The 25,286-nt window shown below is 50.1% G+C and overlaps 1 protein-coding gene across 2 annotated transcripts in view; it reads right to left on the bottom strand.

Moving 5' to 3' along the window:
• Window positions 1-3,112: 3,112 nt before the first annotated feature.
• Window positions 3,113-25,286, bottom strand: part of FAM20A (FAM20A golgi associated secretory pathway pseudokinase) — a 42,298-nt gene continuing 20,124 nt past the window's right edge. Inside the window, exons 2-12 of one of the 2 annotated variants that reach the window (XR_009530396.1) lie at window positions 16,087-16,271; window positions 15,365-15,415; window positions 13,713-13,791; window positions 9,500-9,592; window positions 7,887-8,002; window positions 7,192-7,372; window positions 6,165-6,274; window positions 5,613-5,694; window positions 5,040-5,099; window positions 3,847-4,224; window positions 3,669-3,752 (exon numbers count right to left, since the gene is read on the bottom strand). Coding sequence is in view for 1 of the 2 variants with exons in the window: in XM_060081607.1 (XP_059937590.1) it covers window positions 3,531-3,783; window positions 5,040-5,099; window positions 5,613-5,694; window positions 6,165-6,274; window positions 7,192-7,372; window positions 7,887-8,002; window positions 9,500-9,592; window positions 13,713-13,791; window positions 15,365-15,415; window positions 16,087-16,271 (1,210 nt within the window). In the remaining variant the exon portion in view is untranslated. Of the gene's footprint in view, window positions 3,784-3,846; window positions 4,225-5,039; window positions 5,100-5,612; window positions 5,695-6,164; window positions 6,275-7,191; window positions 7,373-7,886; window positions 8,003-9,499; window positions 9,593-13,712; window positions 13,792-15,364; window positions 15,416-16,086; window positions 16,272-25,286 lie in introns of both variants that reach the window. The other variant, XM_060081607.1, reaches the window with a different exon arrangement.

Below are 25,286 nucleotides of genomic sequence, written 5' to 3'. Positions count from 1 at the left end.
ACCTTTTGAGTCACAACAGAGTATAACTGAAGAAAATTTTCCTGGGTTGACTGTACTGGTTGTAATTTAATTTTCCCTCTAAAACACTGGCTTATATGAAATCCCTTTTTGTATTTTAATGACTTAAATATTGACAGTGTAAAATTGAAGTAGTATTATGATGTTAGTTTTCTTAATATTGCTTTATCTCCAACCACAGATGAACAGCTGAACCCTTTTTGTATTTTTGTTAGGCCCTGGCAGTGTATTTCTAGATGGACTAAAACTACTAAAACAACATGGAGAAGCAGTGTGTTGATCACCATCATAATAGCCATCAGTAAAGACTGTGGAGAGGAGAACATAAAAGGGAGAATGGTAAATCTCTCCCTTCTTACCCTAAGGAATTTCACACAGCAGTCAGTGTTACTGTGTACATATAAGGTTAAAATTTGTGTACTGACAGAAGTCCAGAGCTGTGACTTCATCCTGATGCTGCCTAAAAACCCAGACCACTAATGAACAGAATTTGTTTGTTTTGCGAAAGCTCTCTGCCAGTGTAGATTAAGTAGCTTTGTGGTTTTCTAAGTCACCACTAGATGGAGGGCTTTTTATCATCTTTGTTAGCCTCAAAGTCAGTTACAGTTGGTCCTCATTGTTCACGGATGCTGTATTTGCAAACTTTGCAAATTTGCGTACTTGCTGAAATTCATTTGTAACCCCCAAATCAGCACTCCCGGCACTGTCACAGTCATTCCCGGACTTGAGTGGAGAGGGGCCCGCGTCTCCCTACACGCAAGTGCCTGGCGGAGGTCAGACCAGGCACACTCTGCCTTCTAGTTTTAGCTGAAATCAGATGCCCTTGTTCTGGTCTATTTAGTGCCACTTTCTTGCATTTTTGTACTTCCTGTTGGTGATTTCTCTATTTAAAGTGGCCCCCAGAGGAGTGCTCGTGTCCTGGCTGGGGGTCCCGAGGGTGAGAAGGCTGTGGTGGGCCTCTAGAGGGGTATGTGTTAGCCAGCTTCTCTCAGGCGTGAGCGGCAGTGCTGTTGGCCGAGCTCAGCGTTCGTGAAGCAACAGTGGATACTAACTGAGGTGTCTTCAACACACCGTAACACAGGAATGAAGATCGTGTATTGGTGGGTTGACAGGAATGTCACCAGAGGCTCTCACAGGAACCTACAGCCCTGTATTGCTTCTAGGGGCAGACGGCTGTCTCCGCTAATTCCGTGTCCTTGGCAACCTCATCAGCCATAAAACTACACAGGTAAGAGTCAACTACCCTTTTTACCGTCTTCAAACTCAGATTGTCCTCCTGACTTTGCGGGAGGCTAAGTGAGTTCCTCCAGACCCCTTTCTCCACCAGCTCATGGGCTGTCCGTTCCCTTTCATTTTTTAGTTTGCTGTCAGTAGTACTGACAGGAAAACATGAAAAGTTCTTACATAGAGACAGGAGAGTTTTTATGTCATGGAAAATTGAACAGTGGTCCAAAATGAGCGTGTTGGAAGAATGTGATAGTTCTAAGACTGGGGTCTTTTGTTTTCTGGTATTTTTGACCAATGGTAGAGGCTTAATTTTGGTATTAGTGAAAAAATAATGGATGGGTGAATAATGAGATATCTAGGTACGTGACATACTGTGGTCAAACTCAGTTCTCTTACTCTCAGTCTGTAAAGTACGCCAGCATTTTTATTATAGGCCATCTGAAAACTAGTCTGTTGTCACGGAAGAGGCTGGCTCGAGGTGGAGCTGGGCCTGCCTTCCTGAGCCTCTGCAGTTTGGAATTTCAGACCATTTTGTGCTAGTCTCTGAACACCTTTGCCTGAATATTCTCCTTTCGCTCCGCTGTGTGTGATTACCTGGCTCCCCCTCCAAGAGGAAATGTAGGCTTGAAGTAGAAGAAACTGTCTGTGAAGTGGGAGGCCTTGAGCAGCAGTAGAGATGCCTCAGTAACACAAGGCTCTGGGATTGAGGTTCCTCTACTGAAGACTGATTTTTGTTTTAAAGCCAAGAAATACAACTGCATAAATTGGGTGAGTTGTGTTACAGTGGAAAGAACGCTTTGGGATAGTTTCGAATCATTATGTTGCGTGATTTTAGTTAACCTTCCTGAGCCTTAGTTTTCTTGGAGGTACATTGGGGGTCAGGGATTCTGTCTGTCAGGGAGGATTGGAAGCCTGCGTTTGACTTTCGCACGTGGAGCATGAGCTCCGTGAACGGAAATGGTATCACTATCATGGGGACGTAGGTTTGGGGCAGCGTACCAGTGATGGGGGCAGCCAGGCTGGGCCGGAAGCGCCTCTGTCTCTGGGCACACGGCAGAAGTCTTGGATGACGTCTAGAGGCATCTTGACCTGATACCCACTTTAGCGACAGCTTCTTCCCACCCCACTCATACTGGTATTTGCACCTCTGGCCTGTACCAGAAAAGCTGAGCTGATGAAATCAGCCGTTTTTACTTGCTGAGTGATTAATGTGAATACACGCCTATCCTGTGTGTTTTCATGGATTGTTGAATAAGAAACAAAGCCTCCTATTCAGACACGAGCAGGTCAGCAGGGAGGAGGCTGAAGAGACAGGAAACCCCTGAGATGCCCACTTTTGAGGGAGGCTTGGAAAGTAAACTTAGTCCTTTCTGAGTGAGCAGAGGGGAGTGGCATCCAGAATGTCAGACCTCTCCAGATAGCCTTGCTGCTCTTGGGGATGGGTGGGGGACAGTTCCTGAATCTTAGGGGAAGGAGGAGCCACTGGTGGGCTCCGGTCAGCCCTGGCTGTTCTGCTGTCTTAGTCCAGGCTCACGTACCTGCTGGATCCATTCTTCCACTGTCCCACCTTCAGGGCCACCCTTGTTTTGCCTTCTATTGTTACTGGATGCTAGCTTTGACAGCCTCGATGTTATTTCAATTGATGTTTACTCTTGGGATCGAAATACCCCTTTTCTGATACTCTGAGCAAATCCCTATGTTATTTTCACCTCTTGTAATAACACTTCTGAGAAATTACTTTAGGACCAGTCAGTAGGGATTATTGTGTTCAGACTGGGCCACAGTGTTTAGAATATGAATAGAAAGTGTGCAGACTGCTTTGAACCAGTTGGAGTTACCATATTTAGGTGTTTTTTTTTGGGTCTGCTTGTGAGATGCCAGATGTTTATTAATCTGGATCGGGAATTATCCTTGTAGATGTAATAAAGATCTGGGGGTGTCCATCTGATGTCCCGTAATTTTATTTGTTACAGTTAATGCTCTCTCCTGGGAGCCAGGCTTCCAGGCCGGTCCATGTCCAGATTTCCCAGTGGGCTCAACAGGTGGTCTGTGGCCTTGAAGCAGGGCTTCTGGGGAGGGAGGGAGCCAAGGCAGTGCTCCAAGGAGGAAAGTGCAGTGGGTCCCACTTCTTTGGCTCTTTTGGAATCATCCCAGTACCCTGCCTGCTTCGTGAGCTCCTGACCCAGACCCCAGCCTGGCTGGGGCCCGCAAGGACACTGTGGTCCACACTCCAGAGTCCACCGCGGGCTCCAGGCGTAGTTTCCGAGGTTGGACTCATCCAGCCCCTAGCTGGGGCCGGAGTCGGGGGCTGACTGTCCCGTGGGGCCGTTGGCCACGACGCTGTGCTCTCCGTGGGCCTCTATGCAGCCTTGCACAGTCCTGAGGACAGTCTGGAGCCTGCGATCCAGGGCGAGGAGGTGCGGCTCAGTGAGCACAGGCGTGAGCTGGTCTTCCAGTAGTGACTCCCTCATTACGTCGCTGAGTCTGTAGTCGGCTTGGGCCAGCAGCTGCAGGTGCGAGAGTGTTTTCCTTTTTATTCTGGAAGGACAAAGTCGGGGGACCAAGTAAGTAAACGTAAAGAAAGAAACTTCTCGAACTTACTTCCTTCCCCGCCGACAGTGGTGGGGGCTGACGTCTGGAGAGCCTTCGCCCCCAGTGTCTTCTCAGGCACGTCTTAATGCAAACCCGGTAAGGAGGGAATGGATGAAGGGTGACAGCTAGGACTTTGCAGTCCTTGGCCCAGTCCTGTCAAGCATCTGTACTCTAACAGCTGTGACGCCACACACATCGGCTGCTCCTCGGGGAATCCAAACAGAAGTGCTATGTAATAATGACTTCTCAAGGAAATTGAAAGCTAATGAGAGAAGTTTCCAGTAGGTGAAATGATGAAGATGTTTGCCGTCTCAGAGGCTGCGGGTACCGCCGGGCTCCAAGTTGTTTCTGCTCGGCTTTGTAATTCTGATTTCTCTGTGTCAGATTCTAAAATCAGGGATGGAAATGGGGTAGGGCCAACCTTGCCTTTAGGATTTTGATTTCTTTTTATGTGGGAATGTGACTTGGACTCAGATGTGTAAGCAGCTTAGGTGTCCACGCATTGTCATACACGATCCTGCCTTTCCTACTCAGGAGGAGAGGAAGGGGGTAGGGAGGGAGGCACACGTAAGTTACCCCAAGAAGTGGAGAAAGAAAGTTCAGGCTCTGCTCTGAGTTTTCCAGCTGGAAATAGACACCGTTTTGCTATGTGTGGGCCACGTATTTCTAATTAGCTCTGGACACTGCAGCTGAGCAGGTGGACCATCTTGACCAGCTCGGCTGAAACACCAGAGAGGTGTAGAAGCAGGGTAGAGATTCTCTGGAGAAATGTTGGCCGGGCAGAGGCCTGAGTACTTCCTTTAATCTGACATGAGTTTATGGGACTTCAGTCAGGATTCTGCTTAGCTGGTGATCAGGCAGTAATACTTATGAGCTTACGTGAGTGCGGGGCGCAGCAGAGGTCTGGTTAGTCCTGTCAGAGGCTGTCGGGCTCTTCGAAAAGTGAGTGATGATCTGAGTGTGTTATTAAAGCGGGCGACCGAGAGGTTTTAAAAGATTTAGATCCTAAGTCATCTGCTGAGAGATGAAGGTGTGAGAAGTGCTGGGACAGTTCTGTGGTTGTAGCATAAGGAATGAGGTGGTTCCTGTCATTCTACCCACCCACATCCTCGGCCAGTGAAAGCTGATGAAGACCTGCGCAGTTTGGTGGCAAGCAGGACGGAGTGTCACAGTTGTGACCCGTCCCTGAACGGAAAGCTCACCGGCAGCACTGGGAGAGCGGCGAGAGGATGGAGAGTTCGTCGCGGGAGTGCCGTCCGAACCTGCAGGGAGGGGACAGGCTTTCACGGGGGCGCCCGGGGTGGGGGCGGGGCAGGCACCACCTCCCGCCTCAGTGCTTCCTCCTGCCTTCCCCTCGGCCGTTTTTGAATCCCAGCTTGGGGTAAAATGCCAGGGATCACGGCGGCTGCCTCTCCAGCCCTTCTCCTCCGTCAGGTCACAAGATCCTCTGTCCACAGCTGGCAAAAGCAAGCATCCGTTCGTTCATTTATGCACCGGCCGCAGAGGGCCAAGGCCGAGCGCGAGGATGAGCCGTGCGCTGGGTCTCCGAGAGGGGACCGTGGGGCGAGTTACGGAAAACGTGGATCTGCTTCCTAGCGCTCTTAGGCTGGAGGAGAGTCAGGCGGTACTCAACAAAGATCAGGAGCAGAGGAAATGGGGCCAGGAGGGCCCGGAGGGGGCGGGCCGCGACCGTGGAGGCCCTGGCTCGGGCCCCGCTGCCCCTGGGCCGCTGCACAGCGGGGCCGCCGCCGGAGAAGGGCCGTGGGGACGCTCACCCCCTGGCGTTGTCGAGGTGAATCAGGAACCCGTCGTCCCCAAATTTGGTGAACGTCTCGTAGTGGTGCCGGTCCATGTTTCCTGTGGAGGAGGGGAGGCGTGGGCGCGGGCTCCCGCCATGTGAGCCCCCGCGGGGCACGGAGGCCTGCGAGCTGCTCAGAGGCCGGAGTCGGAACCCGGGCTGCCAGCTGTTGCGCCCCCAGGTGGCCGGTGGAATCGCGGAGGGAGCCAGGCAGGCAGGCAGAGCCTGTGTGGTGAGCGGCTGTCCAGTCGGGGGCCTTTCCCACCCGCGCTGGCGCCCCTGCTCAGGCGCGGCTCCGGGCCGCCTCCCAGGGCGCACAGCGGCCTTCCGGCCGAGGCTTCCCTTCCCTGGGCCGCACCGCTGCGCCCGCTGTGCGCCTCCCCGCAGCCCCCTAGCAGGAGGGCAGCCCGCTCACTCCTGTCCCCGGGGCCTCTACCACTTGGAGCCCGTGGATGGCGCGAGGTTATGGAGGCCGGGTGGCCCAGGCCGCAGGGTCCCCGCCCGGCCGGGCCCCGCGGGCAGCACCCACCCGTCAGGAAGTCAAAGATGGCCATGTCGATGATGTTGAGGAGGCGGCCACTGCTGCTGTGCGGGTAGACCTGCTTCACCGTGTCGCAGTAAAGAGGGTTGACTTCCCACCTGAGGGGAGAACAGGGCCTGGGCTGCAGAAGCCCGGATGGCAAGGTTTCCGCCCCGCATCCATGCCCCCCGGTCCTGCCCGGGCCGCTGGCGGCAGGCGCCCCCACGAGGACCTGGGCAAGGACCCGCGGGACCGGCAGACTCCCTGGGTGAGAAGGGGTGGGGCCCTTTCTCCGCGCGTTTCCCGAGCATCGCTTGGCTGGGCGCCATACTGCCCGTGTGCCGGGCGGGCACCCGCTCCCTCTGCGGGCCCTCGCCCAGCCTCTCGGGCGCTGGCCCTCTGGTCTCCCGAGCCGTTCGCAGCCCCCCGCCAGCCATCCTCTGCCATTTCTCTGCCACATGGGCTTCTCCGCCTAGAATGCCCCCAGGTCCCTTTTCGTCTGGGGGGGTCTTCCTCAGCCTTCACGAGTCCCTAAGGATCTGTCACGACCCCCAGAAATTTTGGCCCAGTTACTCCTCTTCCCACCACGGTTGGGGTGTCTGGATCGACGAGCCCATTCATTCAGTCACCTCGTATTAACTGAGGACCTGCCCTGTGCCCGGGAGTGTGCCATGCCCTGGGGAACAACCGTGAGGTTCCGGCTTCACGGCATGGACTCAGCAAACCCGGCCCCTCCCGCGGCCTCCCCGTGGGCATCTCTGCGGGACAGCAGGTGGGCACTGCGTTCTCACAGCCTGGCTACCGTCTGCCGCCCCGCTGGACCGCAGAGCTTCCTGAAGGGACAGCCCAGGTCTGTCCTTTCTGTCTCCCACAGCATCTAGTGCTGGGTACGCAGTGGGCTCTTTATAACCAAACGCGTGAACGAATGGGACAGGACGGACACCAGGATCCACGTGAGACCAGGCAGAGGAGGACTGAGGCAGCGTCAGGGCTCCCCAAGGCAGGCGAGCGAGTCCTTGGTCCAGGGGCCACTCACTCCTCTTTGCCCTCCAGCGAGTAGGAGCGGATCCAGGGGCTGGGGACGGACAGCCGGGGGGCCAAGTTGAGGGATGGCAGGAACGCGGACAGGGAGCCCTCCAGCAGGTGCGGGTTGCCGCACACGGCGTACTCCGTCTTGCACAGGTACGGGCACTTGGCGAAGAAACACACGTTGCTGGCTAGAGGCGGAGAAGGAGAGCAGTAAGAGGAGGACGCACGCTGTCCTCCTGCCACACGAAATCCATGAGGAGGGAAGGGAAACCCTGAGCCCACGGCTCGGGGGGAAAAGGCCGGGGAAGAAGAAAACAGCGCCTTTTCCCGATGTAGGGGCTTGTGGGTGCTGTTAAACTGAGCATCCTGGGGACCAGCTCTCAAATGTCTCAGAGTAGAGACAGTGTGGGACCAGCCTCGCTGCATCGCCCCCACGCGACCAACCCGGTCTTTGTTCGGATGGGTGGCATCTGATTCTGGGGTGGCCGGCATCAGAGTTCAGGGCCCAGGCTGGTGAGCATCTCATGTCCAGCCATCTCCCGTCCCCAGGTCACCTTGTGTGACGCCCAGATGGCCCAGGGTGCGAGTGTTTGATGGCAGCATGTAGCCACCTGATAGGGGATGGGGCCACCAGCGGGAGGTCAGACCACACTGGCCAACCACATTCTTAGACCCAGAGTGTTGCTTTGGCCAGAAGCCTACCTGGAGAGATAAAGAAAACACTCTGCAGAATCTCATTCTTGGTGACCTCCAGGATGTCCTTGGTGACATTGACTAGCCTCCCTACGGTCGGTGGTACCCGTCGGAAATCCAGAATCCTGAAAGAGGGGGAGGCCAGTTCAGATCTGGGGGATGATCGCCCATTAGAAACGAATTCCCTGGCCGTCCAGTGGTTAGGACTCCACGCTTCCACTGCAGAGGGCACGGGTTCGATCCCTGGTCGGGGAACTAAGATCCTGCCCGCAAGCCAAGCGGCAGGATCCAAAAAAGAAAAAAAAAAAAGAAAAAAAAAGAAATGTACCGGCCTTCTGACCACACCCAACCGAGGGCGGGGGTCTCCGCAGTGCAGAGCTGACCCTGCCGAGGGCAAGCCTGCATCTAAGGGGCTGGGAGAAGGGGAGGGAAAGGAATCCTTATCCCATTAGGCCTCCTGGGCAAAGCTTCCACCCTCCAAGATGTGTCTTAGCTCAGTGCTTCTCACACTCCAATGTGCACATGAGTCACCCGCGATCTTGTTCAGATGCAGCTCTGAGTCAGTGGGTCCAGGGTGAGGCTGAGAGTCTGCATTTCTGAAGAGCTCCCAGGGGGTGGCCAGGCAGCTGGTCCCCAGACCACACCTCGAGTAGCAATGACAGGCAAACAGAGGGAGCTAGGAAATTGAGGAAGGTGCTCTCACCTTTTAATATCGTAACCTTGAGACCCTTTGGGGAAATGGCCGTGGGCACATTCTCCCCACTTTCAGGGCAGGAAACTAGAGCCAACTCACAATGTCAGGTTCAGGTGTAGCTTGGGCAGTCTGGCAGGGTTAGTTTTCTTACTAAGTGACTCTTTTCATTACATTAAAAGGCCTTGTGGGGCTTCCCTGGTGGCGCAGTGGTTGAGAGTCCGCCTGCCGATGCAGGGGACACGGGTTCGTGCCCCGGTCTGGGAAGATCCCACATGCTGCGGAGCGGCTAGGCCCATGAGCCGTGGCTGCTGAGCCTGCGCGTCCAGAGCCTGTGCTCCGCAACGGGAGAGGCCACAACAGTGAGAGAGGCCTGCGTACCGCAAAAAAAAAAAAAAAAAAAAAAAAAGGCCTTGTGGGGCTTCCCTGGTGGTGCAGTGGTGAAGAATCCGCCTGCCAATGCAGGGGACACGGGTTCGAACCCTGCTCTGGGAAGGTCCCACATGCCATGGAGGAACTAAGCCCGTGTGCCACAACTTCTGAGCCTGCGTGCCTTAGAGCCCGTGAGCTGCAACTACTGAGCCTGTGAGCCGTGACTATTGAGCCCGTGTGCCACAACTACTGAAGCCCGTGCGCCTAGAGCCCGTGCTCAGCAACAAGAGAAGCCACCGCATTGAGAGGCCCCCACTCGCCACAACTATAGAAAGCCTGCGCGCAGCAGCAAAGACCCAACGCAGCCAAAAATAAAATAAATAAATAACAAAAAAGGCCTTGTGATTTTCGATCCATGGGGTTGGATGGGTCGTGTTGGGACCCACGAAGAAGATGAAGTGCCAGGAAGAAGTGGTGGGTGGGGGGCAGGGTCTCCCTGGGGCACCCTCTGGGGATTGGCCTCCACAGTCAGCGCCACCTCCTTGGGGCCAGACCCTACCTGTCCAGATGGAAAGCCGCAATCTCAGCGTTGTGTCTCTGAAAATCAATGAAGTAGAAGAAGTCCTCGGGCGTCTCTTCATCTCGCAGCTGTCTGGAAGGAAGGAATCACGCCCTGGACTCAGACCTCAGCTGGGAGCCTGAGGAAAGAGCTGACATACGTGACCAGACGGCAAGGAAGACACGCTTTTATGCTTTGCAGGGATGCACGGACAATGGGGCAGCACATCAGGAGCAGCCCGTGGCTCCCTCAGCCGGGGAGACCGCAGGCGGGAGGAGCGAAGCTGCTTGCAAGATGCGGACCATGCTGGAGGCCCCCCCACCCCCCTCCGGTGCCAAGCCTCCTTCTCCAGCAGCTCTGGTGACAGCCGCTGATTCTCTGAAAAGCCCAGTGGTTGGGGGGAAGAAATCCATTCTTCCGCACATACACAGAAGACAGGGCACTGGCTAACACACCAGAGGTTGTGTACACCGGGGGCCAAGGATTAAGAGAGGTGGGGTACGAGACAGAACTTTATAAAAGGAAAAGTGCCCTACAGGTGCAATTTAGCGTGACTGACACGGAAGAGCGAGAAGATCTGGGTCTGTGAATCGACCGTCTACTCAGAGGCACCTCACCCGGGTCGTGAGAGCGGGTCCTGCCAGAGATTGAAGGGAGGCTAATGCAGAGGATAGGTACTTATGTACGTTAAAGAACCCCTACTAGATTCCTGAAAAGCACCATCCTGCCTGGTCATGAAGGGCCGGCTGGGTATGTATGTTTACGTGCCTCCCAGTAATATGAAGGGCATCCCGGCTGCTGGCCCCAGGCTGACTGGCCTCAGATCATCCTTGGAAGAAGGAGGATCTTCAAATAATTTTATAATCCACTGTGCGGGGCTGCACGAGGGCTGTGAAAGCAACGTAAATGTAAATCGGCGTAATGTTGTGTAATGAGCTGTAAGTACGCGGCGCCTGAAATGGAACCAGTGATGGGTGCTGCGTCCCAAACACCAGCCAGTCCTGGAAACCACGGCAAGGGGCTGCCCAGAGTGGCACTCTCCTTTAAAAGGTGCAGCCGCACTTAGAGTACGGCCCAGGCCTGACCCAGGGCTGCTTATAGCATCGCCGAATGTCCAGGTCAGCAAGGACTGTCTGTGTGTTCTCAGCTCGTTTTCATTCCTGAATTCTGTATGTAAGAATACACAGTCTGGGAGTTCCCTGGCGGTCCAGTGTTTAGGACCCGGCACTTTCACTGCTGCGACCCACGGGTTTAACCCCTGGCCAGGAAAAGAAAAAAAAAAAAAGGTAAAGAAAAAATAAAAATTAAAAAAAAAGAGAGACTACACAGTCTCTGGGATGCCCTTTAGAATTTTCTAAACCATCATTTCTTCATTTTTGTATGGCATATTTAGGCATGATTTTAAATTTGAAAATCATTTCTCCCTTACGTCAGTACTTCCCAAAGCTTGAGAAGCACAGATGCATTTCTCATTGCATCTATTGAATTATATCACATTAAAAATATGATCTTTGTGGTCATAATTTGTATTACCCAAAGATAAATTTCTACTTTCCTTTTTTAAAAAGGGACAAATGCTGTTTACTTTACATTACTTGTAGAAAAAAATTGCATGCTTTTTCAAGAAATACATTTTAAAATGATACTTTGGCTTGGGACTAAATTTTAGAAAATGCAGATTAAACTTTGTGTTATGGCATGAGTGTACATCAAATGGCTTTTGTGACCTAATGTTGGAAGCTTTTGCATTATACTCAGGGAAACAGTTGAGCTGGTTCAGTTGAGCACTTTTTGCATTTTGTTCATAATTGACAAGGCAGAGAAGAGATTTCAGGCTGTTACTTCATGGGCTTTCTTGCAAATAAAACACCACAAGTGTGAGTAGATTTTTCTCCCCCAAATAGAGCTCATCCACTTTCTATTAGCTTCCAGTTTTTAAAAATTACAGACATCTTAATGTGCCACATATGAATTTTGCTCAGAGAATGCAATTCGTGGATCTGGCGATAAATGGTGAATTTGCAGATCGATCGTTATTTTGACGCTTCTCTTTAACATCTCGTGTTTCTACATCAGTGTTCCTCTGCTTTCTCTCTAACTGATGCTCAGTTAGGACTATACATTAAACATGCACGACTAACCATAACGATCATTTAAAACTCTCCAATGGCCCAGACACGACGGTGGCTCTGTGTTCAGCTGCGTGGCACCCAAGAATCTTGGACCTGCTTCTGGACCTGGGCTGATTGCCCTGTGTGCGCAAAGCTGTCGCTTTTAAAAGGTACACAGTTCTTTTTAGTACTTAATAGGCTTGAATATAAGATGAGACCCCCCCTCCCCAAACCATCCCTCAGAAAAGGGAGTCTTAACGTATTCAAGGGCTCCCTCTCAATTTCTTTATTTTGTTTGGGACAGATTCATTCAGCTGAGATGCTGCTTTTATTACCCGACTGAACTGGTTAAAACAGGCTGCTGGTGGTGACAGGGGCAGAATTTAACATGGATTTAACATTGACCCCAAACTCGACTCCAGCGATGCTGAGGACCAATGTCAAAAATTTTGGACAAGTGACATGTGAGACTGGGGGTGGGGGGAAGCAATATTTCCAAATCTCTGTATTGTTTTATATGATGAGTTTTTTTTCATCGGTAAATTAAATACAGGCAGATATTCCCTCGTTTCACGTACATCGTTATATATTTATTTACTTATTTTGTAGTACTCCATCTGTTTCTTTTCTTTTTTGAATTTTATTTCTTTTTAATACAGCAGGTTCTTATTATCTATTTTATACATATTAGTGTATATATGTCAATCCCAATCTCCCAATACATCGTTATTTATTTAAATGGACCAAATAACTAGAGTTTTGGATTTTCACATGGAAAAATGGAAGATCTCCTTGTGTGGCAGTGGTTTTCAAGGCTGTCCTTGCCTTGGGATTAGAGGGGGCCCCCAGACCAATCCTATTGGACCCCCTGAGGGTGGGATTCAGGCATCGGGGTTTTTCAAGGCTTCCCAAGTGATTCAACGCGCAGCTGATGTGTTATAAAGCTCTCCTTAGTACTTTATACGCCTAAGTGTGTAAGTGCTTAGTGCTTTATAAGGGTTTTTGCTAGGGCAGTGCAGGGATCAGAGCTAAGACTCTTTATTTAGTGCTCATTCGACCATCAGACCCACCTTCAGGGCCTTCAGTATGCCTCTCCGTTGACGGAAGTTTTGGAATCTAAGTCAGCCGAATGGGATTCCACCAGAAGACCGTGCCTTCTGGCAGAAAGCATGACTTGGGTAATGGGACCCCTCCTGGGCCCTTTTCTCTTGGGCGTGTCGTATCCAGGGGACCATTCCTGATTCAGGAATCTCAAACCTCTGCTGCAGACCCTTTGGGGGCCAGGAACCCATACGCACACCAAGCTCTGTCCGTAGACTGAATACATATTATTTCGCCCACATAGACACACTACAAAATTTTAAAGGCATGTATTTGCTGTTGTTATGAATAAAATAGAAATTAAAAGTGTGATTGGCTGTAGAGAACAAACGTATGGACACCAAGGGGGGAAAGTGGTGAGGGGGGTGATGGTGGTGGGATGAACTGGGAGATTGGGATTGACATATGTACACTAATATGTATAAAATAGATAACTAATAAGAACCTGCTGTATAAAAAACTAAATACATAAAAATTTAAAAGAAGTGTGATTGGCTTCAGGGTAGCCTTTCTTCATGGTCTAGTTTTTCAGTCAAAACAAGTATTATTATGTAGATATCTCTAATCTTTTGGAGGGTCCTAGCCCTGGAAAAAAGCGAGGCTCATTTCTGGAGGTAGAGTGTGAATTTGGCAGTCCAGCTGCCTGGTTTGAATCCTGCTTCCATTGCTTGCAGCTGGGAGGTTGGGACGAGCTGGCCTCTCCCGGCCTCAGTGTCTTCATCCATAAAGTGGACATTGTAACAGTCCCAGACTCATAAGATGGTTGATGATCTAAAGGCACAATGCATATCAAGTGTGTAGCAGAAATACTAGCAAAGACCCAGCTCTTACTATTTTGAATCATTATCACCAAAACAGTTGTATGCTTGTGCAGATGGCCCCCAAAACAGTCTATAAATGCTTGGCTTAAAGGTTTTAGACCACTTTTATTCATTTTGGGTCAGAACTCCCCCAGGGCTGCCACAGCTGTGCATATGGAGGTGAGGAGAGCAGTCACTTACCTCATAGGTTTGAACATGGCCTTCCCGAAGTCCGAGAACCTCAGAACCAGTTTGAGGTGGACCCCACTGGGTTTCACGACTGTTTGGGGAGAAGGGGGAGTTAACGATGCTTCTGGGCCCAAGCTCCGGGCTGTGATCATTTCCTCATTCAATAAACCCAGCCCATTTCTTCTCTTCGCCCTTCTTACTCGAGACCCTAAAGAGTAGGATTTGCTCTCAGAGCCTGCAGGGTACAGTCCATCGGGTCAGGCCGTGGAGAGTGTGTCCAGCGACTCAAGATAAAACTTTCTCTGCTGTTACAGGGAAAGGGCAAAACAGTGCAGGTTTCCCCAGAGGGACACTTGCTGAAAACCTCAAAGGATGTTTTCCTAAGAAGAGCTGACCCCTTCCTCTTTGCTTCAGCTGTGCCTTGGAGACTCTGACTATGCCACCTGTTACATGGCATTAGACTTGGTTATTGATATCTCTTCCTACGTAAGACTAGACACCTGGGCTGTGATGGGGCTTGGTGACACCTGGGGTGCAGGTGCATGGTCCTGACAGTGGGTACTGATGTGTGCCTCCTGATGTGTGTCCTGGGCACCTCACTCGCCTGGCCCTGCCCCTGCCCTGCCGTCAGCCCCGCGAGGGGCGGGATAATGCCTCCCTCACCTTTGCCTTCTAAAAAATGGCAAATGGCAGGGGCGAAACTAAAGAAAACGGAAGCCCCAGGCCCTACAAACTTGTGTCTTTACAAGTCATGACCCACGGAAATCTCTGACGTGTGCTCAGTTCATCGAGGTCACTGGAGGGGGCTCCTCGTGGCCGGCAGTGACTGTCCAGGCACACCTGTACCTAAGTCACAGCGCCCTGGCAGGGACCGTGCTGTATCTCATGCCTATCTTTTTGATTCTACCCATCATTTACCCCAGGGGTCTCAACCTTGGCTGCATGAGGATCACCTGGAGTGTTTTAATATAAAATGCTGGTGCCTGGGCTTCCCCATGGCAATCGAATCAAAGCCCCTGGGGTGGGGACCAAGACGCAGCAATTTTTATAGCTCCCTGGGTGACTACTCTGCCGCCGGGTTGAGAACCACCATCCTGCACCATTGCTTCCTAAATCTGAAAATGTACTCTAGTCCCCTGAGGATTTTGTGAAAATCCAGATTCTGACTCAGAAAATCAGGGCGGGGACTGAGATTCTGCATTTCTGACAAGTTCCTGGATGGTACGGAAGATGCTGGGCCAAGGACCACCTGCCGCCCAGCAGGGTCCTACCCAAGAGCTCCTCTTAAATGCCTTTTCTTTTGTGCGGGAAGGTGGGGAGAAATGTAGGTTCTCAGAGATGAGGGACTCATGCTCCTCAGCTGCTGACGGAGCCCATGGAGTGGGCAGCTGGACCTTCTCGTTGCTGCCAGGTACTGGGCTTCACAGGGCAGTGAGGGGAGGGAGGGGGATGGAGGTGGGGGCCTGGGCGGGGCCAGGGCATGGGCGCGGCGTGGTGTGGCCTGGGCCAGGGTCCGGGGGGTGAGGCGGGGCCGGGGATGGGGCGCGGCCAGGGCCAGGGCCCGGGGCCGGCCCGGGGTGGGGTGGGGCCACAGGGGGGGCAGGGCACGGGCGTGGCCGGGGTTGGGCGGGGCCAGGGCCCGGGGGCGGGGCCAGGCCACTTACTCTGGGTGCAGTCGCAGGCTCCAAGCAAGGCTTTCTCGTCCTGACTGTAGTCTGCGAAGGAGGAGCAAGGCGCTGAGAACCCTCGACTCTGGTTCAGACACCAGAGGGGGAGCCTGGAAGGCAGCCTGGGGTCCTTACGCATTCAATAGGAGACCTCCCCGAGCCCCATTTGGGGCCGCAGCCTCCCAGCCTGCTCCATCCAGGCCCCATGCTCTCTAGCCCTTCCGTGGACGCTCCAGCAACAGCTGGTGGGGAAACCGGTGCTGGCTGGTGTCTGCAAATCCCTCAGTGTGTCCCTTAGGCTGGCGTAGTGCTCGAGGCCTCAGGCAGCAGGCCACCACTGGGTCCTCGGCCAGGTCACTTTTAAACTCTCCGAGCCTCAGTTTTCCCATGTGTAAAGCGGCAGTGATAATGTCTACATCATGAGATCACTGTATAAGAGAGAGTCGCGAGATTCAAAAGGAGCACAGGATCAGTAGTGGCCATCAGCTTTCTGTAAGCTACGGAACACCTCCTGTGACTCCGTTATGGGATTGTGATGAGATCACGGTTGTCAGATCTCTTTCAAAGGGAAAAAGATCACTGTCTGTTTTTCTTCTTTCTCTCTGGGGTGTCAGAATCAACCCTTTACTATTTCACCCTGGAGCCTGGCCTGGTTGGTTGGTTTACCCAGCCTCTCTGGGAGAGAGTCAGTCCATCCCGTCTGGTCCTGTGACCCTCACCAGCGCTGATGGTGGGAAGGTGCCTCATGTCGTGGAGAAGTTTGCTGACGACAGGACTGGACCGGGAGTACAGGCCGTGGCGGCTGATCCCCAGGTGGAACTGGATCCAGCTGGTCTCCAGGCGGAGCTGCAGTGGGGGATCCAGGGAAGTGAGATTCAGCTGCTCTTTGTATATCTTGTGTCGCCTGAAAGAGCAGGAAGAGTTTTTCTTCAGCTGCGGGAACAAGAGCGCAAAGACCTGCCGAAGCGCCTTGTCTGGACTCTCCGTTCTTTCATTCATTTGGCAAGAGTATGAAGCACCTGATATGAATGAGGCTTGAGGCTGTGCTTAAGGTACCATGGGGGACAAAGCAGCCACGGGGCTTCCCTGCCCTCAGAGAGTTTACAATCCAGTGAGCGAAACAGGCAAACAGTTACACAGTGCCACACACACATCCACAAATACCTAACCACTGACCATGACAAATACTGTGAAGGAAAAGCGCAGACGGTTAAGAGTCAAATTAGGGGCCTCGTATAATCTGGGATCTCAGGGAGTGATCCTGGGCCTCTTCCGGCACTTTCCCATGAAAAAGTCTGTATTTTATACTTCCCAATATTTCCTGACCTTAGGAGTCAGGAGGTAGGAGAGAGAAGGTAATTGATGAGAATGAAAAGAATGAGGGTCAAGATTGATGAGGAGAGCTGGAAGCTGAGTGAGATTAATCAATATGTCCTATGAGAAAAGAAGAATTAATTAGCCATGTACTGTTGGTCCTGCTCAGGAAACTTTTCTGCCAGGATAAAAAGAAAAAGCTGAAAAACAATGCCACTGCCATGCAGAGGCTCAGAGCCCAGTCTGGGAGACAAGTGGTACGTCTATGAAATCATCAGAGCAAAATATACGGCAGTTGTAAACAACTGCTGGACATGGGTTCAGACAAAAACGCCTTAACATTTTGGGGAAGGGAAAGACGATTCTATGGTGAAGTAGTCAGAGGAAGACTCCGATGGGAGAAAGTGGACTTCAGCTGGATCCACATGGGTGGTGTTTGGATTGACGGGGAGATGTGGGGTGTGCTCCTGGATTGGGGACAACATGGACATTACGAGAGGCAGGCGAGGGACAGGTATATCTGAGGATTAGAGAGGAAGGATGGATAAAATAGATGGCTGAGTGAAAAGATGGAGGTCTTCTGACTGGAAAGCAAGGCAAGTCGGCACATGTCATCTGACCCGGTGAAGGTGAAGCTGACCGGGACGGGCTAGGTGGGATTATGGGGCAGGGTTTGGGTGTCCCTATACATCCGTATTTATCAAACCATGATACCTTACCTCTGAGGTCTCTGAGGGGGTACATAACCAAACAAACACGTCCGATATTCTTGGCGTGTCAAATGTTCTCACTGGTAAATAGTTTTTAAAATTACTTTTATATTAAAATAAATATAGGGCTTCCCTGTGGCGCAGTGGTTGGGAGCCTGCCTGCCGACGACACGGGTTCGTGCCCCGGTCTGGGAGGATCCCACATGCCGTGGAGCGGCTGGGCCCGTGAGCCATGGCCGCTGAGCCTGCGCGTCTGGAGCCTGTGCTCCGCAACGGGAGAGGCCACAACAGTGAGAGGCCCGTGTAATGCAAAAATAAATAAATAAATAAATAAATAAATAAAGACACGTTATGGGGAGGAAAATGAAACAATCATTTTAAATAAAAAACAGTAGTTTTCCAAGAAAATTTCACTTGGTCACCTCAGACTTTACCTCCAAGGGTCCAGACCCTCAGGAGGGAATGGAGTTTTCTTTTGTTTTGTTTTGCTCTGCACTCACCTCACCCTGTGTGAATACAGTCAAATACTAACGCTGTCCTGAGTGAAAGTCATTTGTCTTGAGGAAGAGGCTCAGGTTTATAAACTGATGTGGAAGGATGGATGTCTGGCAGCTCTTGGTCCCAGCCTTCTTGGTACCTGCTCCAGGGTCCTGGTGGCCTCTGGGTGCCCCTACTTTTGGAGACCTTCACCTTATATCACGTCAAACATATTACAATCCACCCCTCATTCAATATTTTTTGCTATCCCTTTTGAAAGTTTTCTTTTATCATTCTGAATCTGTTAAGAATAAAGTATCAAAATAAACAAACAACAACAAAGAATATAGTATCTAGTAATATAACCAAGTCAACACTGGCTCATTGTTCTGTGGACATTTAATTACATATTAATTCATTTTGTTTTGGGATTTTTTTTTTTCCATTTCTGAGCCAATCCATCTTCTTTGTTCAGGCCTCAGAGCATCGTCAAAGCTTTTGTGTGTCTCAGGCACCGTGTCCACATTGTAACTGGATGAAGATCCCTGACCTACTCTCTCTGTCAGCTCAGGCTACACAAACAAAATCCCACAGGCTGGCGGTTCCAACAACAGGAATTTATTCTCTCACAGGTCTGGAGGCTCGAGTCAAGATCAAGGTGTCGCCAGGTTTGGCTTTTCCTGCAGCCTCTCTCCTTAGCTTGCAGACGGCCACCTTCTTTCTTGTTGTCTTGTTGTCTGTCACTGTCTCCTCTCTTGAGGACACATCTCCGGGCTCATATACATGGGCTCAGGAGTTGCGGCGTGTGGGCTTAGTTGCCCCACGGCATGTGGGATCTTAGTTCCCCGACCAGGGATCGAACCTGCGTCCCCCGCATTGGAAGGTGGATTCTTAACCCCTGGACCACCAGGGAAGTCCCACTTCCCTCTTATTTCTGACACCCAGAATGAAATGCAAGAGCCCAACATGGATTGTCCAGTGCAGAGCAGAAGAGGATAATTACCACCCCCATTCAAGATGTTTTCTTTCTATTAAGGTAGCCAAATAATGAATAAATGTGGAGAAACCACATCACATATCTCTGAGAAAATAGAGATGTTGTGGTTGGCAGAATTCTAGAACTGGCCTTCAAGGTTCCACGCCCTCATCGCTAGAATCTGTGAACATGATGACCTGTCACTCCTAGGATTATTCTATGTTGTGGCACAGTTGACCGGGGATGAGGAGATTAACCTAACCAGCAGGGTCTAATGTAGTTACATGACTCTTGAAAGCAGAGAGTTTTCTCTGGCTGGTAGCAAAAGGAACCGAAATGTCTGTCGATGGGTGAATGGATAAAGAAAATGTGGTATATACACACAACGGAAGATAATTCAGCTTTAAAAAAGAAGGAAATCCTGCCTTTTGCAACAATATCAGTGCACCTGGAGGACATTAAGCCGAGTGATATAAGCCAGACACAGAAAGACAGACACTGAGTGATCTCACTTCTATGTGGACTCTGAAAAAGTCAAATTTAATAGCAGCAGAGAGGAGAACAGTGGTTGCCAGGGGCTGGAGGGAGGGGGAAATGGAGGGATATTGGTCAAAGGGTGCAAAGTTTCAGTTGTGCAGGATGAATAACCCCTGGGGATCTAATATACAGCATGGCGACTCTAGTTAATCACACTGTACTGTATGCTTAAAATTTACTAGAAGTGTAGCAGATCTTTGTTCTCCAAAAGGAGGTGAGAAAAGATGGCTGGGACGTCCCCCCAAGACAGCAAGCTCTGGGCAGGCAGCCTTCCAGCTGGGGGTGGAGGGGAGGCTTGAACTATTGGTATAATTATCCGAAGTGTCTCATGTTAAACTGCTTCAGTCCTAGCAGTTTACTAGGTCTGCCGGCCACCGGCCAGCTTTTCCTTACTTTATTCACATTTATTTTTATTTTAAAAGAGAGCCGGGCCAGGCTCTAGTTCCCAAGGCTACTTTGAGGCTTAAACTCTGGGACTGCTCGACTCTCTTGGGAGTCTGGTGGAAAGACTGCAAAGTCCTGAGCTGAGTTAGTCACCCTGAGCTAGAGTAGCAGAAAGAGAAGCAATGATTCTGGGATTTGGAGCAGGGCTGGGGAAGAGGTGGAGTTTTCTTAAGCGGAGCTGCAAGCTGATGGGTTCCAGCTACAACAACAGTCTAACAGTCGGGCCTCCAGCCTCCAAATAGAAAAACAAATGTGGCAAATTGAGTGTAACTTCCTCAGGAGGACAAATTGCTCTTTAAAACATTCATATTTACTGTTGGGTGGGGATGCATAACTCTCTGGTTAGCCATTCCGCCCCTCCCAGGGCCAGTGTCACAGCCGGGGCGGGGGCGGGAGCACAAAGAAAGGGCATCACGGGGTCCTTCCCACCTTCCTTCTCACGGGATTTTTTTGTTTGTTTGTTTGTTTTGGGTTTTTTTTAATGGTTAAGGTAGAGCTGCTGAGAGTTGTCTATTTTTTTTTCTTTTTTTAAAAAATCAGAAACGTTGTTTGTGTGCCCTTTGTTCCTTGGGGACAACCAGCAGGGGTGTGCTGGAGCTGGCTTGGACAGGTAGCTTGACATCTGCTGTCGTGGGAGAATTTACACCATGGAAACTGGCAAATGTGACAGGTCGGGGCTTTTTGGCCCCCAGAGGAGAGCCCGTTCTGCAGCACACTGGCCTGTGCTCTGATTATGGTTGTGCGCTTGCAAACATAAAAATGGTAAAAGAGATAACCAACAAGGACCTACTGTACAGCACAGGGAACTCTGCTCAATATTCTGTAAAAAGGATCTAAATGGGAAAAGAATTTGACAAAGAATGTATATATGTATCTGTATAACTGAATCACTTCGCTGTACACCTGAAACTAACACAACATTGTTAATTGGCTATACCCCAATATAAAATAAAAATTAAAAAAATATGGCCAACACAGAAATTACCTGCTTTTTTTTACCTGTTTGTTATACCCAAGGAAAAAAAGAAAGTAGATTTCTAAAAACGCAGCTCAATGTGGCAAAAGTAAATATCACTATATTAAAAATATATTATATATATGGGGGGAGGGATTGTTATGTACAGTATCAGCCAAGATAATCCTGGTCTTTAAACTAGCCTTACTTTTAAAGGAAGAAATAAAGTCGATACCAAAAAATAAAGCACAAAGTGTTGATGGGATGTTGCTTTCATTCATAAAAAGCAAACCTCGGTTACAAGTCCCATGACCTTGAGGTGAGGGGTAAAATCCACTCTGCTCCTTGCCCTCAGAAGTACTGGAGTTTTCCACAAAAATTGTTCTGAATAGGAAATATTTACACAGTTCAAAATTTTAAATTTCAAAAATCTCCCTTCCACCCCCGTCTGCCCGTTCACCGACTTCCGTCTCCAGAGGTAACTGATGTGACCAGTTTTTTCCCTTGTTTCTCTCCGCTTTTACCCTTATAGGTTTTGTAGCATAAAATCCACACAGTCCTGAAACTTGCTTTGCTCTCGTCACTAGGTTTTGGCAACTGTTCCAATTCAGCACCCAGAATGCTCCTTATTCCTTTGTAAGGCTGCATAGTATTCCAGTGTTTGGGAATCACAGAATTCACCTTATTCCTTATTGGTAAATATCTAGGTTGTTTGAAACCTTTTGTTACTACAAGCGATGTTGTGAAGTCTAACCTGTACCTGTGACGTTTCCCTCGTGCGGGAGGATGTCTGTACAGTGAAATTCTAGAAGCGTAATCAATGGGTCAAAGGTAGACATTAATACATTTGTCATTGTTACAGAAATTACCAAGCTGCCCTCCTCCAAGGGTGAGCACTGTCTGAGACTATTTTCATGAAGCTTTGCCAACAGTGTTACTTTTTGATCTTTGTCAACTTAATAGGTGAAAAATGGTATCTCCGTGTATTTTAAATGTGTATCTCTATCTTGCTAGGAGTGAAGCTGAGCTGATCACTCAGCTGAGCATCTTTTCATGTGTTCAAGAGTCATTTCTATTTCCTTTGCCCATGTTTGTGCTGGGTTGTTCATTTTTTCTTACTGACTGTGCACATGTAAAAAATCAGCTCTTTTTCCCTACTATGATTTGCAAATATTTCCCCCACCCCAATTTTTGGACTTTATTTGGGATGATCTTTTTCATGCAAAAATGTTGATTTTTATAAAGCTGAAATGACAACTCCTTTTATTCCGGCTCTGACTTCTACATTATACTTAGAAAAGCCAGTCTCACTTTGAAGTGACAGGAATACAAAACCAAAGCAAATCATGGTTCCTTCTAGTATTTTCTGGTTTCATTTTTTCCATTTAAATATTTAGTAAAACGTATGTAAAAATATTTAGTATGGCATGCACCTTTTTCCCCGCTAGCTAGCTAGCCAGTTCTCTAAAAATCATTTATTAAACAGTCCATTAAAAAAAATCTCACTGATTAAAAACATCATCTTTTTTCACACAATAAATTTCCATTTATATTTTTGGGTCTATTTCTGGGCTTTCCATTCTGTTTCATGTTCTGTCTAGCCATGCTCCGGTATGATAGTTTGAACTTTTAAAAAACTTCATAAAACACTTTAATACCTGGTAGGGCTAGTCCCCCTGTATTGCTCTTTTTAAGAGTTTTCCTATGTAGACCAACTTGTGTAGTTACCTACATGAATTTTACAATTATAAGATCCTTTTAAAATGGAAACCTTAAAAGGGTTTAAACAGGCTTACTGAGTAGCATCGAGTATAATGCTTTCTTGCATTATTGATGAAAGTATAATTGGCACATCTTTTCAGAGGGCAACTTTCCATTTCAAAATTTATAATGAGTTTACCCTTTGGCTCAGCAGCTGCCCAAGGATGGTTGCCATTTTTAACTATTATTATTGCTTATAAAGACTAGAGAGCAGGTAGATCATCCCATTTGCAGTGAGTCACTAGAAACCACCGGCTTCACAAGCCACAGCAAAATCCTCGGAACACCCTGTAAGCAAGAAGGGAAGGACCTCTGTCTTACTGCTGTGCCACACACTGCCCTTTGCCTGCTCTGGCACGTCTGCAAGGTCACGGATCATCCCAGGGACCCGGGAATCCCACTGTGGCTTGTCTGCGGTCTCTAGGTGTGCTAAGGAAGCAGTAGCCAAGTTATCTTCGGGGCATTAGAGAAAAATGCTTTCTCCATCCTTTGACCGTTCAGGCAGGTCTGGCCTGGGGCTGGGTGGGAAGCCTGGAGCCGGGCACCTCAGCTGCTGCCGCCCAGCTAAGTGAGGGCCTGGGTCCTCTTCCTGGGGTGTGGGGAGTTAAGAGCATGTGGAGGATGCCATCCCGGGCTCTGGTCCCTCCTGGGATTGTCAGGGCAGAGCCCCTGGGGTGTGGTATTCAGGGACCAGGTGCTGTGAACACATCTGGCAAGGAGGGGAGACAGGTGTGACTCAGAGGGTTCAGGAAGGACCTGGAAGGTTCTCAGAGGCTTGGGCGCCACCCTCCCCCGCGCCACGCTCCCAGTCGCTGAGCGCACGGCTTCAGGCCTGAAAAACTTCCTCGGTTCCTCGATTTCCGGTCTGGAGGAAAGACAAGGGGTAGGATAGACCCCCTCCCCACACTTGGTTTCAAGGCGTAGATGCCTCCACTGTATTTAGGTTCCTCATGGGGCGGGGTCAGGCCCTCTGGGGATAATTTTGGCACCAGACCGTGCAAAGAAATACGAAGGAATACTGTCTGATGGCCCATAAAGCGGAGAGGCTGGGGCTGGACCAGGACGGGCAGTCGAGGCCCCATCAGTTCTAGGAACAAGCTAGTCACGGCTCAGGCGACCTGGCCGCGAAGCGCAGAAATCTCTGACTCCTGTCCCCTCCAAATCATTCCTCAAAGCTGCAATTTCACCTCTGCAACCTCTACAGTGTTCCCTTTCCTCCTGTTGCCCAGCCACCTCAGCCCATACACCTCGCCTGCAGTGGCCTCTTAACTGATGGTCAGGACTCACGTCTTCCCCCTCGTCTCTCCAGGCTCCGACCTCGGCCAAATTATCTGGAAATCAGAGCTCCAAGCACGTGTCTCCCTCCTGCAAAATTCTTCGCCATGTCCTTGCTGCCGGTGAAATCTGGTCCAAAGCCCTGATTCTGGTATCCCCCAGGAGCCCCTCTGACCCTTTCTAGTCTTACCCCCCCCCATTCCCTTCCTACCTAAGCACTATGTTTAATGCTCCCAGACCCTCCTCCCCACCTCGTGTTGTTTCTCCCATGGGAATGCCTACTTCCACATTTTCATCTCCAGATTCCAGGGTCAAACTCTCAAGGAACGTCCTCTTTGAAGCTTCTCCAATTCTGCACCTGGATGTGAGCTTTCTCTCTCGCTCCTGCAAATCCATATACACCTCCCATCTCTTCTGTTCTTGCTGTATGCAACAGGTGCTCAATGAAGTTTGGGGAACCAATGAATGCGCTCCATATCTCACCCACAGTGGGTGCACAGCTCTGTAAGAACTACCCTCTGTATTTTTCTGGAAAGACAATTAATGGGAATCACAGGCTTACTCAAGAGCTGCTGATGTGCATGCTTTCTGGATAGCGTTATGTTCACTCTAATGCTAAAGTTTCCAGAAATCCTGCCTGCCGTGCTTCCTTCTTTCTAACCGTAGCATCTCGTAAATTTCCTGGTTCTCCTGAGTCAGGACAGACTGAACTGATCCTGGGAATTAATTTCTGTCCTTTCCGGCTGAAATAACTAGTCTCTCTTTGGCATTTGGACACACGTTCCCTGCCAAAAGCAACGATGCCAAGCCCTCGCAAGCAGAGCTATTTCAGCTGCATGCCTGAGAATTTATATTTTGCTACATTCTCTCGTTATGAAGCTGTGATGAGAGATGACATACTCTCTGCTTTAAGGGCTCACACTGAGCTCCCCTGGGGAGGAATCTGGTGATAATCCATTAATTATTTTCTAATTGGTTGACCCCCTGCTTGTTTTTTAGAGCTGTTCATTCCCAGCATGGCTGGGAGATGCCGCGCCTGGTGGAGAAGTATGATGGGGCTCCCCGAACCCCATCACCTGGCTTAGGACAGATCATCTGTGGAGGTTCACAGAGCCCAGACCATCTGCTCCCAGCATCCTGAGCGGCCGGAGGGAGGCGGGGCTGTCAGGCACTCAGGCAAAATTCCCTCTTTTGGAAACTGAGTTGAGTGGTCGTTGTGCTGTAGCATCGGGAAGGAGATGGGGCGACAGTGAAAGATTTCAGAGCCATGTGGGATTCCTTCCCAACAAAGCTCTACGTTTCTCAAGGGCCGGAGCCTGCCTAAGATTTTTACATCTTCCTTAGCATTTGACAAAGTGCTCTGCGTGCAAGAAATGTTCTATAAATAACTGATTCTTAGATGCCTGAACAATTTTCCTGCTGCAAAAACTCCATCAGACTCCAAGATACTAGTATCAAAACTTGGGGCGG

Source organism: Mesoplodon densirostris, chromosome 18 (assembly GCF_025265405.1).
Source record: "Mesoplodon densirostris isolate mMesDen1 chromosome 18, mMesDen1 primary haplotype, whole genome shotgun sequence".
NCBI lineage: Eukaryota > Metazoa > Chordata > Mammalia > Artiodactyla > Ziphiidae > Mesoplodon > Mesoplodon densirostris.
The sequence above is the reverse complement of the archived record's forward strand: the minus strand, read 5'-3'. Positions and strand labels throughout refer to the sequence as shown.